This window comes from Alligator mississippiensis, chromosome 9, assembly GCF_030867095.1.
Source record: "Alligator mississippiensis isolate rAllMis1 chromosome 9, rAllMis1, whole genome shotgun sequence".
NCBI classification, from domain to species: Eukaryota; Metazoa; Chordata; order Crocodylia; family Alligatoridae; genus Alligator; species Alligator mississippiensis.
The window spans coordinates 3,831,656-3,848,906 of record NC_081832.1 but is presented as its reverse complement, the minus strand read 5'-3'; the positions used below and the strand labels follow the sequence as shown (position 1 = coordinate 3,848,906).

Sequence of the window (17,251 nt, the reverse complement as noted above, 5' to 3'; positions counted from 1 at the left end):
GCGATTTGAGGGGCCTGACTGCGGAAACTACTTGTGCATATACTTGCAATATGCTTTGTGGGCATGAGTCCGTGGGCACAAATCATATAAGCTCACAGTGCACCCCAGACCATAAAGTGAGGCCTGACTCAAGCTGTGAAAATGCAACCTATAATGTGCATATACATTTTTTTTTCATTTACCTGATAACATACAGGGTTAACATTTTCATACAACAACTTCTATCTACAGTGAAAGATCACAGCTCCGCTGACACCAATGCTAAAGTTCCTGTTGAGGCCTTCATTGAGGCCAGGATTTTGCTAAAAGGTCTTGGCTTTGTTTTTGCACCTAGTCTGAAAAACATCTATTATAGTCAGCCAAATGTCTGTAATGTTTTTAAAACCATGCCTTTTCCCTGGCCAGCGGAGTTACATCCAGGGATATAAATGGTCCCTACTAGATTTCTTTTTAAAGATGAAACATTTGGTTTTTATATCATCCACTGAAAGAAACGCAAGCAGCACGCTCACTTCAATGGACACGCATGGCTACCTGCAAACGTATGCTTAAACTGGTTTGCAGATGCATGCCTTATGTGAGGTGCTCCTTTCTTTACAAAGCAGATGTCTTAACTGAGCTCTTTTTCAGAGGGTGAGAGCAAATCCTGCTAGCTCTGGGTCTGTTTGGAGTCTTTGACAATGGACTTACAGTACCCTAGCAAACTGATGACATTGCCACCCCAAACATCTGCAAGAGGAAAACCTAAGATTACAGGCTGAGGAAACCAATAAGTATATGGGTGATTTTTTTTTTTTAAGGCTTGTCTTATGCGTGAAAGCCCGATACTAAAGTAAATCAAAGCATATCCAGAATAGAGAGGCATTTTGAATATGAAGTTTGCGAGCTGCCTTCCTAAGTGGTACATGCCGTCATATAACCTGGCGTGAAAGGGGTTTGACATTAAGCAAATGAAAAATCCAGAGAAAGCGGCATTTTGGCAAATCCTAACCTAGGCGAATATTGGGGTGACTCTTTGGAAGAGAACATGGGTCCTTTGGTTGGATACTTCTTATGCCGGGGAGTTGAAGGGGGCGGGGGACCCACAATCATATCTATCCTGGCAAAGTAAATAAGAAAAAAGACACCAGCAAAATGCATAATGAAGCCACATGTAGGAAAAAGTTGGTCGGAAAGTTGTAGAAACTTAAGAAACAACTAAAAAAACCAAAACTGACAGAAAAAGAGAGAGAGAGAGAGAGAGAAAAAGAGAGAGAATTTTGAAAATATATTCCGCTCGAAACAGATTGCAGTATTATATCGCCTGATTATTCATGAATATGCCAAATCTTATCCAACAAAACACAAGATTCAGGAGATTGCTGCTACTCAAAATGGGAGTTACTCTGCATATAATAGGCAATAAACTGTACACACTGGAATATATTTGTATATATGTGGCAATATCCCATTGGAAATGTTGGATATAAGACAACATATATTCTCCTTGCTCTTACAGTGACAGATAAAACATCTTGGGCTCGTTTCGAAAAGCATGAGTTATTGAAGTAAACAAGATACATTGGATTGTAGGATTGTTTAACTCAATGAATGGGAACACATCCATGGTTGGAAAGCTGTTAGGATGGGACACATGGCAGACGGAAGAAAAGAGCACACCACGTACACTTCACATGAGCAGCAAGTCACGAATGGTTACGGAGGAAAGTGCATGTCAACACCCCAGAAGTTGGCTTGAGTAAAGCTTTAACCCAGTGAGACGCTGGCCACTGAGGGCTAACCTGAAAGATCATCACAAACTCTGCATAGTTTTGAGACAGCAGAGAGAAAAGAGTGCTTTAATTGCTGTAGACAAAAAAAAGGTCATATTCTCCTCTAAGTTAGAATCACAGACAACGAGGGAGGGTGGGAAGGGACCTCAGGAGGTCACATCTAGTCCAACCCCTGCTCCAAGCAGGATCATCCCCTGTTAGATCATCCCAGGCTAGGATTTATCGAGCTGGGCCTTAGAAACCTCCAAGGATGCAGAGTCCACCACCTCCCCGGGGAGTTCACCACCCTCCGACTGAGGAAGTTTTTCCTAATATCCAACCTCAACTTCCCTTGCTGCAACTTGAGCCCATTGCTCCTTGTCCTGTCATCTGCCACCACTGAAAACAGCCCCGCTCCATCCTCTTTTGAACCCCCCTGCAGGGACTTGAAGGCTGCTATTCAATCCCCCCTAAGTCTTCTCTTCTGCAGACTCAATAAACCCAGTTCCCTCAGCCTCTCCTCATAAATCATGTCCCCCAGCCCCGGGATCATTTTTGTTGCCCTCCGTTGGACTCTCTCCAATGTGTCCACATCCTTTCTGTCGTGGGGGGCGCAAAACTGGACACAGGACTCCAGATATGGCCTCAGCAGTGCTGAATAGAGGGACTAATCACTTCCTTTGAACAGTGGCAGCACTCCTACCAATGCACCCAGGATGCCATTAGCCTTCTTGGCACCAAGGGCACACTGCTGGCTCATATCTAGCTTATTGCCCCTGTCCCCCCCAGGTCCTTTTCTGCAGAGCTGCTGCCCAGCCCGTCCCAGTGCATGGGATTGCTCCCTCCTAAGTGCAGCACCTTGCACGTGTCCTTGTTGAACCTCATGAGATTTTTTTTTGACCCAATCCTCCAATTTACATCAATATAACCCCTTTGGCTCAAGTGGCAGCCCTAGCGACCACCAAGCAAGGTTGGTCGTCTGTAGAGCTTTCCTTAAGAGTAGTGCCCATAGGGAATATGTCTCAGGTGCCCCCTGAAGTGCACTTCTCACCCTGCTTCCTGCTGGCTCAGGGGTGCAAGCATCTGTTGTTGCTCAGTGCATGCAGTACGTTGGAACAACCTCTGTTGGGGCAACCAGTGCATTGTGGCCCAAGGATGAGCCCGTTCCCTACCTACTCTTCTGGGGGTGAGGCAGTCAATGAGCACTCAGTCTTGTGTGCCTGAGGCAGGGGTCCATGCAGGGTTAAGGGTCCCCCACACCTTTACCTCCCTGCAGGGGAGTATTATGAAAGTCATCACCTACCCCTTACTATCTATGCTGATGCAACAGAGAGAGGAATCTGGCCTTGTCATTCAAAACAGCAACTTCCAGCCTCACCTGAAAACCAGTCAGCCAAGTGACTTTCTTTCTAGAGTATTTGCATGGAGAGCAAGAGAAATGGAGCGGTGATGGAGGAGCCATATGGAGTACAACATTCATCTAAAAGCTTCCTGGAGAATAGAAGTCTATCTACTGCTTATCCAGTCTACCATACAAACCACTGGTTGGTGCCAACCTGGCCTGGAAATCTCATGGGGAGAGGTTATTGTCAAACAATCCCTAGCGTGTTCTGGGCCCAGCAGAGATTTTCTCTGCTCTGGACTTTGTGGGATGAGATGTGAACAAGGTGCATGCGTGTATGTATGGAAGACGAGGTTCTTTGGGTTAATGTGGCATCTTTTATTAGACCAATGAAATAGTTGAAAAAATTGGTCTTTAAAAACTTTCAGGCACAAACACCCTTCGTCAGGCGGAGGGAGAGTCTGCTGGTGCTATGTGCTCTCCATGGTGGAAGAGACGCCAATATGCAAAATGCATACATGCATCTGCACACAAATGCAAAATGCATCTGTGACAGTGTAAATGCATGGGATCGGAGGGAATGGGAGACAATAGGGTTGATGCAAATTGGTGCAATTGGAGGATCGGGTCACCTCTATTGCATCCCATTCCCTCTGATCCTCACTGCGACACATTTGCATTTTCACAGACCTGCATTTGGCGTATGGGCTTCTGTTCCACCATGGAGAAACACGCCTGAAGAAGGGTGCTTGTGCCCCAAAGCTTGCAAAGAAGAATTTTTCCAACTATTTGAGTTGGTCTAATAAAAGATACCACATTTACCCAAAGAACCGTGTCTGCCTGTGTCCTCAGAATGACATGGCTACAACCAACACCCCTAATGCATGTCTGAATGGAGCCAAGAGAGGAGAAATCCTCTGTAAATATTCCCAAGGGGCACCAGAGTGGGAGATAATACGTTTTTATTGGCCCAGTCGGACTGAACAGGATTTGCTCCCGTTTCATGGTACAGTGAGGCTCTTTCAGCATCCTGCTCTCCGGATGTCCTGTGACAAGACAGGGGATGAGATAACACTGCAATGTGAGCCAGCACTTCACAGGGAACACTTACTTGCCCTTATGCTCACTAATACGAATGGGTTTTATGCAATCAGTTTGTACTCCGGGCCAAAAATTCACACGCTGACACTTAGGTGATGTTCAGAAACCCACAGTTTCCCTTTAAGCTATTTCTCAGAAAGAAAAACAGGTCATGGGTGTTAAGGAAACAGTGCTGTGTCCCTACGAGGGATGACAGGCGTGAGAGAGGTAAAGCAAACAGAGAAGTCTCTTGCCTGGACTGGAGGTTTTTAATCCGGGAAAGCATATCCAGGTGTCCGGCAGAATACTGCTCGATGACGTCCATCACGTCGTAAGGCCGCAGGCTCTCCTTAAACTTCCGCTTGGAAACGAGGAATCGCATCACGCTAGAGGGAAAGAAAATAGCGTCCTTGTGCCAGACTTATGCACAGTACAGAGACAGACAGGCACATGCTGCAGAGCACTGCTTGGGAACCGTTGCAGAGCAAGATGCCGTGACAGTTCATTTTACCAGGGGCCTTTTCAACAAAGCAAAGAGAGCTCAGACTTGAGAGGTAGGGCTCTGTAAGGGTATCCCTGGCCCCTTTCGTGGAAAGCTTCGGTTGGTTTGTAAGTGCACAGGGAAGGGGCCACTGCCAAGCATGCATACCCTGCACTTACATTGCTGCCTCTCCTGGAAGCAAACAGCACCGACCCCAAACTGCTGGAACTAGAAACTGGGCAGGGAAAGTTTCTGCCTTGGGCCCTTGGAGAAGATGTGGGGGTAGGAGGGTATTTGCTTGCAAGTCCCCTGGCACAGAGGGCTACAAAATGCCATCCCTGGTGCCAGCAGCAGTGAATCAGAGCTAATGGGTTTAGAAAGACCGCATCCTACAGCACTTCAAATGATGGGAGAACCAGAATGGTCTCGAGCTGGGTGTTTCTTTGAATGCCCTCCATAATTTTTGCATGTCGTGCTGATGTCAGCGGGAAGCACAGGTTTGGGGGGGGAAAAAACCCGTTAATTGGAAAACTTTCCCTGGTGGCTGGTCTTTTTTTTTTTTCCTGCTTTTTCCTTTATATTTCAGGCTGGGCAGCAGAGTATTTACTGAGAGAGAAAAGCAAGGGTCGCTAAAACCCTGCATTGCAAGCACTGATGTGGTGCCCGCCCCGTATCACAGCAGAGGGCACACCGCTCATCGAGGCAACACAACTGGGAAAGCACCTCTGTTTTAGGTTTGAATGCAGGGTATTCGGCCTCTGTTGTAAAATGACTACAACTAAGGGAAAAGTCTGGGCTCGTTGCCGATGGGAAGGGGTCGGTAGGAAATGGAAAGCTAGTCCAGGATTGCTATTTCCTTTGTCAGTAAGGGTTGACTATAAAATCATGACATAGTGCTTGCCCACTAAAAATGAGCTCGAGGGGCTCCCAGCACTTTAGGGGACCACAGAGGATACCGTATTACAATAGTTCATGGAAATTAGTGTTAGACCAAGTCAGAGGAGTCGGTGGTTTTGAGGCCTGCCCTGGACCCTGTGGGTTTAGGTGATAACCCTGATGTTTCTCTCTCTCTTCCTGTGGACTGGTTCATGACCCATTTGCAAAGTGGCTGCACTCTCCCAATGGGTTTTTTCAGCACTTTCTCCTTTCTTGAGACACTTTGGGAGCAGTTTCTAACAGCAAGCCACATGCCATGCTCACAACAGGAGGCAGAGGAGGGTGAGAATAAACTCTGGACCCTCTAGCGGACAACTCGTTTGCTACGTCACTGGGCCAAGTGAATCACGAGCATCTTAGTTTGGGTGTAAGCACTACTAGAGGGGGACGGTGGTGGGCCTGGGTCAGAGACTCTGCACCTCGCCTCCTCAAACAAGTTTGGCTCTGGATTTAAATCTGTATCTGACTTTTGGGTCTTTCTGTCTCAAGAGAATGAATGCCAAGAACTTGGGGAAATCAAGGCTGGCACCTAAGGCTTGTGGAGAAGAGCAGGTCAAGTGGAAGGGTGGCGAGTAAGAAAAAGAGAGTCAAAATTTAGGGAAGGATTTTGTGTTCATCATTCAAAAAGGTAATGGGGTTTAACAGCCCTGACGGTCCCTCGGTCTGTCTGCCGTGTAGATCCAGTCTCGATCTGGTTTTGCAAATGTCAGCATTAAATTGCAACGCTACCAGTAATGCTGACTTGGACGTAATGTTGAACAGGATTTTCTTCTCTCCCTAACTCCATCTCTAAGCAAAAATTGCCTTTTTCCCCCCACCTTCTTGCATCATTTATCTAGAAGGTCAGACCACCTGGGGGAATCGAGTTAGCAGCAGTAGGATTTGTGAATTTGTCACCTCCACTTGGATTGAAAATATCCCTTTTAACCAGTTGTTTTTCATTAATATTTCCCCATTATTTTCCTCTCCTTCACTCACACGTACACACACACACACATGCACACGTGCACACCCATCTTCTCTTACCACACAGCTCTGATGCTGACTTTCAGTCCTGGTGTTAAATCTTCCGTCACAAACTCACAGTTGCAGCTTTTGTTGTCATCGGGGATGTCTTCACCGGGGAGGCTTGCTTCTGGGTTTAAAAGAAAGAGCAAGAAATAAAATCCGGAGCCTCCATGACCATGTTTCCAAAGGGAAGAGCGTCCAATTCCAAGAGACACAAACGTAGGCATGGTTAACTTTGCATCTTCCCAAAAGTGCTTTCTCCCTGAGCTGGGAGAAGGTGACATCTACTCTGGCATTCCCAGCCCCTGTCTGTCTCCAAGTGCTTCCCAGCAGCATCACATCCTCGACTGCATCTTTCTTCTCCCCTCTCCCACCCTCATACCCTTCCAGGGATAAGATGCTCCCCTGAGTGATGCCAACAGAAAAGATTTCAGCACTGATTTTGGCAGGCTCAAAGCCCCATCGTTCCTGCAAACTGGCTGGGGTGGGAAGACTCCTGTTTCAACCTATGCACAGACCAACTGTAGATGCTTCCTCAGCCCGACGAACGATATTATATGTACCCAAAAGCTTGCAAAGAATAATTTTCCCAACTATTTGAGTTGGTCAAATAAAAGATATCAGATTCACCCAAAGAACCTTGTCTGCCCGTGTCCTTAGACCGACACGGCTTCAACCAACACCGCTGGTATGGCCTGCCACCAAGTTTATCGGGCTAGGGACTAGTTTATATGGACTAGGGGATGCAGTAGCCATGTTGGAGAGCTGCGGGCACAGAAGAAAGACTCTAGGCAGGGCATTATACTGTACCTAATGCGGTCCACATGCAATAGAGGTGTGTGTTGGCTGGACTTGCTCCTGCTGATGGCATCCAGTGTGGAGTCTATCAAGGCTGGCAGGAGCCCAGCAGGGTCGGGTTAGGGATAAATCGCTGCATTTTGGATGCTCTCACCTTCGGAGTTCTGTCGCGACGCGGCGCCCTTGATCCGGAAAGCCTGCCGAGCTCTGCTCCGGTCCCCAAAGCTCCAGCTTTTGGGCACTTTGCTTGGACTGTCTTCGATGCTCTGGTCCGCGCTGGGGGATCGCCGGACTCCCTGGGCCTGCGGAGAGCCCTTCCCTTTGGCGCCAGCACCGCGGGGGCTGGAGAACACCCGGTCTTTCAAACTGACCTTCTGACTGTGCACAGAAACCAATCGACACAAAGACAAAAAAAGGAAACAGCGGGAAAAGTCACTCTGGAAAGCACATACCCGTTCCCCTGCAGCCAGTCGAAACCAACAGCATTTCAAAGCAGCAGCGAGATGTGGCTAATTATTTTGGCTTTTTGGAAGAGCATTTTAGAAATGTTTCTGTCATAATGAATGAAATGGCAGCGACTGTTAATAGAGAGAAAATAATGAATGCTCAAACAGAAAACCCTCCTGTAACGAGAGGGCTTGCTGAACAGAATGGCATTAAACAATGATGCAAATGATTCCTTAAATCACTTTATTGGTCCCAATCATGAGCTACCAAGCTTTCTTCCCTTTCCCCCCACATATGCCTTCTGCAGCTCTGGCATCAGTAAGAAATTGTTCAGAAAAGTTTAGCAAAAAGCATTTAAAAATAAAATTAAGAAGCTTTTATTCAGACCTGTTCCTTTTCCCCTTTTTCTCACGCTATCTTTTTTCCCCAGCTGGAAACCTTTTCTAACCTTTTTTCTATCTTCAGGTCAAAAACCAAAACCTTTTCCTAGTCCATGTCTCTGCTTAGCTAAACGCACAGACACTATTAAATTTCATATCTCACGCAAAGATTTAATATGGAGATTGGAAAAGCATTTGCATATCTATTAAGGGTGTGCAAATATTAGTCTTGCTTTAGGGCTTACCCCTTTGTCTTTTTTTTTTAATTTCTGAATTTTGTATGCTCAAACTTCTATTCAACCGAAGACGAACTTCACGTGAAACTCTCAAAAAAGAATGTCATAAAACTTGATACATGGGGGAAAACTTTGCAATATGGCTAGGAACCAAACGGCATGCTTTTTATAATGTTGCACCGATCTGACATTTGCTAAATACCAAGTGATTATGAAAATAAGGTTTGACACCTACGACAAAGCTCTTCCCATTGAGTTGGTATTTCATAGAAAGGCAAATCTGAGAGCGATTAAAATTCAAGTTGTAATGTCCTCTTCTTGCAATAATAGACAGCTAACGTTGTGTGATGGAACATATTGCAACTTGGCAATATAAGTACACATGAGCCTGACAGACGGGCATTATGAGAAATTATCCATTCTCAGTGATTTTCTGGTCAAATTTGCTCCATTAAGCAGGCAAAGCCATAGTTTTTTTTCCAGCTGTGAGTGCTGCCATCATTGCTCTCAGAATTAAGCTCTGTTCTTCCTGGCTCTCTTATCACCATTTCTCATTAAAAAAAAAAAGTCTGCGATTAGGATTTTGCTGCAGATTTCCGAGGCAGAAAAAAAAAACCCAGTTCCTTGCTCCACCGCAGCATCAGTTGTGCTATGCTGACAAGAGCAAGCACTTGGTTGTGTCAGTAAAGAGAGTAGCTGTTACTTAAAGATGCTCAAGGAGCACCTTTGGTGGGGAAGAAGGTGCTTTTTTTTTTTACTGTGAACTATCAACCATTTATGCCAACAGAAATTTTGCTTTGGCGGCATTTTTTTGGCTTTACCAGACCAAATGGTGAGCAGGGACAGAAGGCCTGATTCAAGGTCGACTGCATTCAGTGGGAAATGACCTCCCCCAGGGCATTTAATTATTACTACCATTTCTCTTGCAATAGCATGGGGAGGGATCAGCTGAAATGGGGGGACCATAAATGCATATATGCATAGCAAGAGATAAAACCCTGCCTGGAAGAGCTTACAGTGGGAAGGTAGGATTTTTAAAAGTGCCTAAAAGAAACCAAGTGTCCAAAGTTCATTGAACCACAGTGGATGCTAGGAGCCTCAGGCCCTCGGGCTTCCACGAGAGACCTGAAAAGGTGAGACAGATGAAAAATGGGATGGGAAAGAGAGGGAATACAATAGCACCGGGGGAATCCCTGGAGGTAACGGTGAAAGCTTCCTGCTCTGTCGTCAAGGGAAGGAGAGAAAAAAGAAGAAAGCATTGCAAACCACCTAGCATCCCCCGCATTGACCTGTGTGTAACTACACCTAGGTCAGGTGGCCTGGAAAAAACCTCCCAACATTTCCTGGGACTAAAGCACCTTTCAGCTTTTGAATAATCAGTTGGTATTTGGCAAATCCGGAGGGTCAGGTTCCAATCTCAATTCCCTCTAGATATTGGAAAATGTGTTTGCGCTTCACAGACCGATTTTGGGACCGATGACTGGTGAAGATTGGGGGGAAAAAAAGCATGGTGTGAATGTGATTCGTTTAAACAAAGGCCTTTCAGCTGTGCGTGCGCCCTTCCTGCATTGGCTTCCCGTGACCGTACCAGCGAATGAGTCGATCTGCTGCAATGTCTGAGAATGGCTGCTCTTAAACGAACGCTGCCAAACAGTTTCAAAAGCACAAATTCCTAATTGCCGGTATCTGCACCGCAGCCCTGACTGGAGACTTCAGCTCACGCTATCAGGGAACCACATGATAGCACGTGACCTTACTACAGCCAAACCGATCTATTTATAAAATGCACCGCTGACCAAGGATTGTGTGTAGTGACGGGTTTTGGCCAATTATTTTGAGTTGCAAAGACATCTGAGACATGTGATCTGTTCGTGATTGATTTGGGAACCCCCCCCCCCCCCCCCAAAAGGTAGGGTTGCTCCAATGAGCTCTTTGCTTTGAATTCATTTGCGGCAGCATTCAGCATAATTTGGGACCTGCTTTCCAGCACCTGCACACCCGTGCCCTCTATGTGATACTCTCCGGCTAAGCGCTACCCACCCTGATATGAAAACCAGACCGGAGATCTTCGTGCTCCAAAGAGCCACGGTACAGATTAATCCAAATGCTCCGACACAACTCTAACGCTGAGGCTTTATTGCACGATCCTGGGTTTTCTTTGTCTTTTTTTTAACAGAAGAGCATTTTTGTAGCCTATTCATTTTAAGGCCTTTTGTGTGGCACCTTGAGCTTGCACGTCTTTGTTCAACAGGGGCTTTTTTATTCAACTGCGTCTTACTGAACTGAATCAGCAAAGCACCAAACTTCAGCCCTCAAATCAGTCTCTGGGAAGCTCACCCTGTAAAGCACTGCCTTTGGAGAAGTGAGCATGCTCAGGATTTAAAAGACAGCGGCTATCATGGAATAAATCAGGCCCTGTGCCACTTCCAAATCAAAGGTGTTGCCAAGAAGTAAGAAATGCAAAACAAAAGAAAACCAAGCAGAAAGCATTGCACTCAGTAATGAACACGGACGAGGGGCATTTCACATGAGGACAGCACGAGGTACAGTATTTTACTCATTGTTATGTGAATTTGATGAATGGTTAAAGTCCAGTCAGGTCTGATCCCTGAGTATGCACTACTCAGAAACACCCAACACCTTTGCATTAAAACAAACAGACAGACATTAACAACAGAGACAACATGGATAATCCGCTCAGGTTTTCCTTTTGCCATGCAATTCTTTCATTGGAAAACGGTGACCGAACTCTCTCTGCATGCAAACGTAGCGAGCCCCTGCCACGGACGCTGGCGGTTGGAAGGCGGCAGGAGCTGGGCAGGGAAGAATCCAAACGAAATATATATGCTTTCAGCTAATCCAAGATCATGTTCTCATTCAACCAGAAACTCATGCAAAGTGAGTCGCAGTGTTTCAGAAAAGGGATGTTTCGATGCCAACCAAGCAGATGGGAGATGGACGTGGCTTCACTGTGCAGCATGGGCGTTGAGGATGACGAGAATGATTATCCAGCCACACGCGACGGCATGAAAGGGAGCTCAGAAGTGGGATGCTGCGGGACTGCCGTGAGAAAGGGACGCTCATTCTGCTCATCCCGAGAGGAAGAAAACCAGAAGGTGTTGAAACCAAGGTCAAAGACTGGGGCTGCTCTGCTTGGCCCAGTACCAAAAGGAGGGTGCCTCTCTGAGTTATGGGTTTAAAACATAGTGGGTGAAAAGACTACCGCACTGCTGCGCTGGTTGATGGGCGACCTTACAGGATGCTCTTGAACTCAAAGAAGGGAACACACTTAGTACGGACCTTTTCTTTGCTCCCAAAACATGCCTGAGTTGTCTAACGTAGGTGCCTCTGGATGACCCCCTCCAGGAAATGCAAGTCCTTCCAGCCTAGTGCCACTGATGTCTCTGGGAAAGCTCCCTCTGACTGCAGTGGGCTTTGCACCGGGACAGGCACAGCCTTCAGCAGAGAAGTGGTTAACAGCTTATGCTTAGTTTAATATAAAATTGAAAAAAAAGGCTAACCCCATAATGCCGACGGATACCGGAGGTTTGAACTCTGGAAATCTCGTTTTGAAGGCTCGTTTTATAACCTTGACAATCCTCTGAAATGCTGTATTTGCATTCCCCATTACTTTCTAGAAGGACTCCCTGCTTTCATTGTGATTTGTGCATCGGTTAAAAAAATGATTGCCTAACGCTTCCTGCCATTCTTTTAAATTGCACTTCTGCAGCTGCTTCATTTGGTTTATTAATCTGCTCATTGCAAAATGTTAGGCAGATGTGGACTCATTGTGGACGCGGTATTTGTCTCCATGGGTGAATTCAGGAGCCAGGAATGGTTTTCCTCCTGAAAACCATATTCAAGGAGCGACAGTGAGAGAGGGAGAGGTTATGTCTTGTTGGGGAATGAGGCTATTATTCAAACCAGAGTTTGTGCTGAGCTCATGGCCTTGGAGAACGGTTCGCTAAAGGCAGGCAGAACTGAATTATAGCCATTGTTTAACACTAGTACGGGGACCAATTTCTAATATGAATGAGAGGCAGAAACCAATTACTGAACACATCACAGGGAGAAAATATAAGTGGCACGTAATGTTTGCCATGGCGGGCTCCGAATTCAGAGGAGGATGGACTCTATATCTGGCTTCAAGTGAGTTATAGCAGGGGTGGACACAGCCACACGTAAAGTCATAGAGCAAGAGGCTTATGGAGCGTAAACACTCCAGGAGATGATGAAGGTGATGGTAAATACTCATTTTTGCTGTCTCTCTAGCTATAACCTGAGCTGGCAGCACCATTTTAATGCTGGTGGGACAATCTGCATAACTATCTCCCTGAATTTTTAAAAACACCGGAAGCACTAGCATTGGAAGCACTAGTGCCCCTTAAGCCTTGAAACCAGACTGAGCAGGGAGACCTCCGATTAAATTTTACCCCATTAGAAGCTAGAGAGAAAAAAAAATAATAACCCCATTTGCAGGTAGAGCCACCCTCACCTCTCTGGGGTAGTTAATCTGGAAAATTTATTTACCGTTGTGCTATGACCTTATGCTTCTGAAATACAGCTGACTTTCTGTGTGAATGTTTTATGACTGTGCATTGCTGTTGCTAGTCTTAGTCTCGTCTCTCCTAATTCACAGCAGGTTTTTCCAGCAGACAGGAGTACGACAGAGAACATCCTCAAATTGCATATCACCGGGCTTACGCTCTTCGAGAAAGTCCGAGCAGCTTCTGGGGTTGGCTAATTCAGACAGCTTTAAGGCTTTTTTGCATTGCTGGAGCTGCACGAGACAAGCCAAGCCCACCGCTGAACCGGGCCTGTTATTTATTCAAGTAGAAATAGGCTCTGTTCCAAGTTACAGCCACCCTTACTCCCCTTTCTTCTTCCTAGTAACCACGGTGCTCTACAAACACCTCGTTTCATTACCAATCTACTCATCGCTCCCCTGCTACTGGGCGCATCTACATGTGCATTAATGCGCTTTAGTAAATGCGCATTAAATCTAGTATCTCCGGGTGCCTGTACACATGCTGTGAAGCTGCTTCGATAACCTAGACTTACTGTGCTCCAGCCAGGCTCCGCATTTCACGTACCAGCGTGCCCATGCTTCAAAACAGCGGTCGGGGCACTTTAACGAGCTTTAGTTCAAGTGCCTCTGCTGCCATTTGGAAGCATGGAGATGCTGATGCATGAGATGCTGAGGCGCTCTAATTAGAGTGGCCCTGAGAGATGCTCTAATTAAAGCATCTCCCCCACCCACAGAGCACGTGTAAAAGTGTCCTCCCTTGTGAACTACTAAGAAAATGCACATTAAGTTCTCTTAATGCACGCTAGTTTCTCTTAATGCACACTAGCTTCCTAATGCACACTAACTAAAGAGCACGGATTTTTAGTGACGCTTTAATGTGCATAAAAATAGGCTAATGCACATTAAAGCACACATGTAGATGCGCCCACTGTCGATAAGAATATCTGTTGTGCTCCGGTCTGTCTGGGTCAGCTTGAATTATTTCTTTTGCCTCTACAAATACTAATCTAGCAGATTATAATAATCTAGCAGAGTTGCAAGTCTAGCCCAGGTGAAACTCTGCTACCATTGTATGTTCTGGCAGGGCTGGGCACAGGCATTTGGAAGCCAATTAAAATGCACCTTGTTATGTTATATTATGAAAACTGTATGTGGGTACCATGGTGGCTAATGCCAGGATTTTCTATTGGTTCATTTTACCCTAGCATGGTTCACCATTGCCATACTACTGCTCTGTAAGACCATTGCTATTGCAAGTATCCCTTCTGAGACTCCTAGGTCCAAAAAGGCTTCTGCCCCCTCACCTCCTCCTGCTTCAAACCGCGAGGGTCTGTGCTCTGGGCATCAAATGATTTCTAGCAAGAGACTGAAATGAGAGTCAAGCGGATAATCTAAAGTTTCAGAGAGCCCAGCAATTTGAATGACCTTTCTGTTATCTTAAGGTTAGTCTACAAAATCATTGCTGTGCCGCGCTGCCATTTCAAAGACTGCTCCATTAAGAGAGCTCTTCCAGCTACAGAAAAGTCCAAGATTTTTTCATGAGTGGAGGTAACCCCTTCTGAGAGACTCTCTCCTGACAGCTTGCACAGATTTGGCCAGATCCTTAGCTAAATCATTGGCTCCTTTTCCCCTCCCACAGAACTGAAGCTGGGAGAGCCAAGGGGTGGACCCTGGTCAAAGGGAAGTTGTTCATTTAGCCTAATGCAACCTGCCGTGCACAACAACGTACACTGTCTTTGCATACAAGCAAGGCTTCATGGTAAGGAAACCATAGACCCCCAACATCAGGACAAAAAGAAGCCAAGATCACAGTGTTACCAGTTTTGCAAGATTGAGAATTTAGGTAACATGAGCAAGAAAGGAGAGTTTATGAATATTGGTCATGTTTCCATAAGGTCTTCCCAACAGCCCCAAGATGAAACCGCCAACAGCATCCCTGGTGAGAAGAATTAGTCTTTTCTGATCACATTGGGATATGCTGACATTGGAAAACCTCCAATGTCAGAAGGAGGTTGCAGCTGTAGATGGGAGCCTTGGGGAGGGGATCATATTCCAACTGGGAAAAAAACCCTGAATAGTATCTCTCATTCGAAGGAGCCTTTCACAATATATCTAAATAATCTATATCCAACTGACCATTGGTCAAGGAGGTTAGTGCCTGGCCTTCCTATGATGAATTCAAGGGAACCGCAGCACTGCCATAACATACAACAGCCGACCACTTTATTCGGGCTTTTAATTCTGATGCAAGAGCATTTCAGTACGGAGACCTGGCTACTGTGAAACATCAGATCATGCCCCTTCCTCCTTGTCACCCATTCAGCAATGGGATTTACCACTGAATCTCAACTTTTGGCATAGGCACGCCTTCTCGGGTCTGAGTCTAGAGCTTCTAATTTGACAGGTATTTTAAAAATAGAGCGGCTGCGTCTACAGGAGAAGCTGACTGTACAGCGGTAATGAGCTACTGCACTGTCAGCATCACCAAAAAGCTGTTCAGTGATACTCAGTTAGGATTATAGGAACAACTGTGCAGTCAGCATCTCATGTAGACACAGCCAGTGATAAGGAAAAAAAAAAGTACCAGTTGGAATAATCTATTGAAAACCAGCAATGGCTTTAAATTCTATTTCTGCTGTTTTTGAAGACAGAGACAAGGACTGGTGGCTTTGAGGATTAAAATGGATTCCAAAAAAAATGCATGCATCAATCCCATTTCACAAACATGCGGAGAATCCCACTCCCTGCCACCCTGGGGCTTCTGATCCTGCTCTCATTTCAGGGGAAAACAATCATCCGTGGGTGAACATTCAAGGCATGCAAATGCTGAGGATTAGTAATTCATCTGCAAGGTGCATCCTGGCTGCCTACATAATCGGTGTTGGGCGGGGGGGATAGAGGGGAGTTGCATCCAGTGCAAGCATGAGTACAATGGACATATCGATACATAAAGAAAATAAAAGATGACACTAGAAAATCCTTATGGTCCTCAGACAAGCGTGCCGAGGAACACAAGTTCAGGAGAAGTCTCCGAAGCTGTTGGGTCACCGTGTTGTCAACTTGATTAACTCTCCCAGCCCCCCGCACACACTACAGGTACCAAGCTCTAATGTCTATTCTATCTATTCTCTACCTGGCTTTGATGCAGAACGGCTAGGGATGCTAATAGGAGTCGTGCCCCTGCTAAGAAGATGCATCCCTACATCTACTAGAACAGGTTGGAGATTAGTCCTTCTCTAACTGCATAGTAGAGGTGCTAGATAGGCAAGCCATGCTTCCAAATGCCACAGGACTGGGAGAAAGCTGGATGCCGGGATCCAGAGAGCCAAAGGCACAATGATTAGTGGCAGTGAAAAGTCGGTTCTTCTTTTTCAGTAGCTAAATTGAGATGGCTTCACAATCCACAATGAATTGTGCAAGGGTTTCCTGCAGCTCGGGGAGAGTAGAGAGAAAATAATAGAGGGTTTAGCTTGGAATGAGGATTATTTTTAAGGTTAGGTTTTCCATCATTGTTTAACCTCACTTCTTGGCCTCCTTCGTTGCTTAACAGCCTTAACGTCGAAACAAATTTCCCCATCCTCGTGCAATTGCTCCTTTTGGTTCACGTGCTCCCCATTAGTGAGAGGTCGAGAAAGCCTCTGACAGCTGTTTTCTGCTAAGGGTGCGGGGAGGCTCTTTAATTTTGTTTTTACTCATCTAGTACCTCTATTAAGCAGAGAAGTGATCAGAACGGGTGGTAGCAGGGTAGAGAGAGAATGAGCCGTGCAGCTTTTGATTAGTTCCGTGCGACGCATTTCCCGTGGTACCTAGAGTTTCCTGAGCAGCATCCACAGAATGACTCTCTGCACGGTTTGCTTTTACTGGAAATGAGGGGAGAGTAAAAATTAGACCTGGAAGCAAATGCCAAACAGGAATTGATTATCGTTTCTAGGCTTAAAAAGACAGGTGTCTTGAGGGCCGGGTTCATGATGGGATATTTAGGGGAGGAAAAAGATAGTTTAGGAAATGAATCGTGCCGCGGTCAGTTAATGCTATTAAGAATGACCCCGGCTGTACTGCATGGGGGCTGGTACATCACCTAGCGGGGACCTTGCCGACACAACGAGTCCCACAGATAGATCCGTCTGCCCGCTTGACAGAAACAAGTCGTCCCTCTTTAATTTAGTTTTAACAAATTCAATGACTGGTTTTTCTTTTCAGCGCTTCAGCCAGGTGGATAAAAAATAGTTTTCGGCAAAGCCGTGCTGGATGCTTTTTATTTCTT

General features: G+C 46.0%; 1 protein-coding gene across 2 annotated transcripts in view; it reads right to left on the bottom strand.

The window, feature by feature from the left end:
* The window catches only part of KCNQ2 (potassium voltage-gated channel subfamily Q member 2), a 107,202-nt gene that overhangs the window by 18,839 nt on the left and 71,112 nt on the right, over positions 1-17,251 (bottom strand). The window contains exons 12-15 of one of the 2 annotated variants that reach the window (XM_059713193.1): positions 7,551-7,774; positions 6,617-6,725; positions 4,428-4,559; positions 992-1,099 (exon numbers count right to left, since the gene is read on the bottom strand). In XM_059713193.1, coding sequence (XP_059569176.1) covers positions 992-1,099; positions 4,428-4,559; positions 6,617-6,725; positions 7,551-7,774 — 573 coding nt within the window. Of the gene's footprint in view, positions 1-991; positions 1,100-3,960; positions 4,560-6,616; positions 6,726-7,550; positions 7,775-17,251 lie in introns of those variants that run through there. The other variant, XM_059713194.1, reaches the window with a different exon arrangement.